Genomic DNA, 2,547 nt, shown 5'->3' with positions numbered 1-2,547 from the left:
AGTATCTATCCCCGAAGAATTGAGTTCTAGAATTTGTGTTTTCACAGCTTGGTTATTTTCTGAAATTCGCTTCTAACAATTCCCTCAACTCATAGTAGATACTCTGGAAACAAACAAACTGTACATTTGTGAAAAGAACAAAACTTCTTAATTCATATTCTCAGTTGATTTAAAAAGTCTTTTTCCCCACCACTGATTTTTCTTCCCTTTCTTTCCCCTTTATTGCACACCCCTCCCATTCCATCTTATAGATGCCATTTCTCCTTGAAATGCTTCTACACTCTCGAGAGGCAGTAGTTAAAGGCACAGTCTGCCTAGATTCAGCTCCCAGCTCGGATATTGATAAGCTGTGTGATTTTGAGCAAGCTCAGATTTCTCCTTTGTAAACTGGGGATAATAATAGTACTTATCTCATAGAGTTGTTATAAGGATCAAATAAGCTTATATATGTTGACTGCCTAGTACAATACCTGGTACATAGTAAGCATGATGTAAGTGATAGCTACTATCCCTGCAGGGTGCAAACAGCTTGTGCTTGACTACTCATCTAAAGGCTGGTTTTTCAAATCCACCCAGGAATGCCGCTGCAGAAAATCTTAATGATCTGCTGTCACAAAGATTACAGCCAAGAAGGCCTACTAAATGCAATCCTATTCTGTAACACACGGGGCGCTATGAGTTGGAATCTACTCAATAGGTGAGTTTGGGTTTTTTATTATCACTTTCATTGTCCTCTTCTTCCTAGGTCACTCTCTGACCTCTTTCCATAATACCCACACTCCACTTGCATTGGTCATGATACCTCTCAAAAGCAGTAAGCCAAGCAATGACATTCGTAATGCCAGAGGAAGGGAGTCTCACTTGGAGGGCCATCTCCCTGTGAGCACCCGCCGCAGGGCGCCCTGCACATCAGGGTTCCTAAGGCTGTAGATGACTGGGTTCAGCATGGGGCTGATGACAGTGTTGAGGACGCCAATTCCCTTGTCTTTGTCTGAAGCTTCAACTGAACCTAGTCTCATGTAACTGAAGACACCTGTCCCATAGAAGATGCCCACCACAGTGAGGTGGGAGCTGCATGTGGAGAAGGCTTTCTTCCTGCCCTCTGCAGAGCGGATTCGTAGCACAGCAGCTACCACATGGGCATAGGACACAGTGATGAGGACCAAGGGGGCCACACCCATGAAGGCTGCTGCTACAAAAAGCAACTGCTCATTGAGTTGGATGCTGGAGCAGGAGAGCTGGAAGAGCTGTGGGAGGTCACAGTAGAAGTGATTGATCACATTAGGGCCACAGAATTTAAGAGTAGACAAAGCAACTGTTTGGGTCAGTGCATTGGAGAAGGAAAAGACACATGACATGCCCACCATGACTCGCTGGATTCCCCAGCCCATGCGAGTGTTATAGGTAAGAGGCTGGCAGATAGCCAGATAGCGGTCATACGCCATGACAGTCAGCAGGAAGCAGTCCACCCCAGCCAGGAGGTGGAAGAAGAAGAGCTGGGAGAGACAAGACCTATAGGGAATGCTCCTATCATTGGACATGAGATGCTTCAGCATGGCAGGGACAGTGACAGTGATACAGCCAACATCTAGAAGGGACAGGTTTCCCAGGAAGAAGTACATGGGGGTGTGGAGTTTGGGCTCAACAAGAATGGCAGCCAAGATGCTGAAATTGCCACCAACAGTAATTACATAAGCAAGAAGGAAGACAGCAAAGAGGATGGGCTGTAGAGCTGGAGTCTCTGTGAGGCCCAGTAGGACAAACTCAGTCACAACGGAGCCATTTCCCAAGGCTCCCAGATCCATGGGTTTCTTCTACCAGCAGTAGAATACATCAAAGCCAACGAAAGTAAAAGAAGAATGACCTCTTTATAACCTTCAGTGGTGGTATTCGGGAAAGGGGAAGGCTGTAAGAACACAAAAAATTTAAGTTAGAGACTGAGCCATAATAGGAAGATACTTGAAAATATGACTGTTAATGAGGAAGGGAAGCAGTGGCATTGGGATGATTTCAATAGCGATAGATGAATTGACATGAAAAGCGGAAAGTTAAAGGGGAAAGACTATTTTACTGAGGTCAAAGTTCCAAGAAAGAAATCCTAAGCCTGCAGGTAGTGGCATGGCCATAGTTTAGGTACAGGATCCCAAAGGATGAAATGGAAGCTTCCTGGGAAGAAGAGAAAAGGCATGCTTCCCCCAACCTGTGTTCCTGCACTTCCATAGACATTTTCTCTCCTATGTGATGGCAGCAGTGTGATGTCTGCTGCTTCCCAGACAATTAAGAAAGAGATTAACTTGTGACACCATGTAAAACAATGAGACCTGGTCTGGACTTTTCAGATAATAGTAAGTATGCTACTAAATGAGAAGGTATCACTGAGAACTGCTCAAGCTCTGGACATGATAGTTACCAGCCTTCTAGAATTTCTAGGTAAGATAATATTGTGGAGTCCTGGTGTGGCACTGTAGGATAAGTACTGGACCGCAAGGTCAGTGTGAACTGGAAGACCCACCGGTCACTCCTCAGAAACCTTTACAGGCTCACTGT

General features: G+C 45.2%; 1 protein-coding gene across 1 annotated transcript; it reads right to left on the bottom strand.

The window, feature by feature from the left end:
- Positions 1–857: 857 nt before the first annotated feature.
- Positions 858–1,805, bottom strand: LOC102839328 (putative olfactory receptor 3A4-like). Its single transcript, XM_006863465.1, has one exon. It carries the CDS (start codon positions 1,803–1,805, stop codon positions 858–860), a length of 948 nt encoding a protein of 315 aa, XP_006863527.1.
- Positions 1,806–2,547: the final 742 nt, after the last annotated feature.

Source organism: Chrysochloris asiatica, unplaced genomic scaffold (genome assembly GCF_000296735.1).
Source record: "Chrysochloris asiatica unplaced genomic scaffold, ChrAsi1.0 scaffold00054, whole genome shotgun sequence".
NCBI classification, from domain to species: Eukaryota; Metazoa; Chordata; class Mammalia; order Afrosoricida; family Chrysochloridae; genus Chrysochloris; species Chrysochloris asiatica.
The sequence above is the reverse complement of the archived record's forward strand: the minus strand, read 5'-3'. Positions and strand labels throughout refer to the sequence as shown.

Coding starts and splice junctions, on each gene's coding strand:
- LOC102839328 (XM_006863465.1), bottom strand. CDS start 1,805: ATGGATCTGGGAGCCTTGGGAAATGGCTCCGTTGTGACTGAGTTTGTC.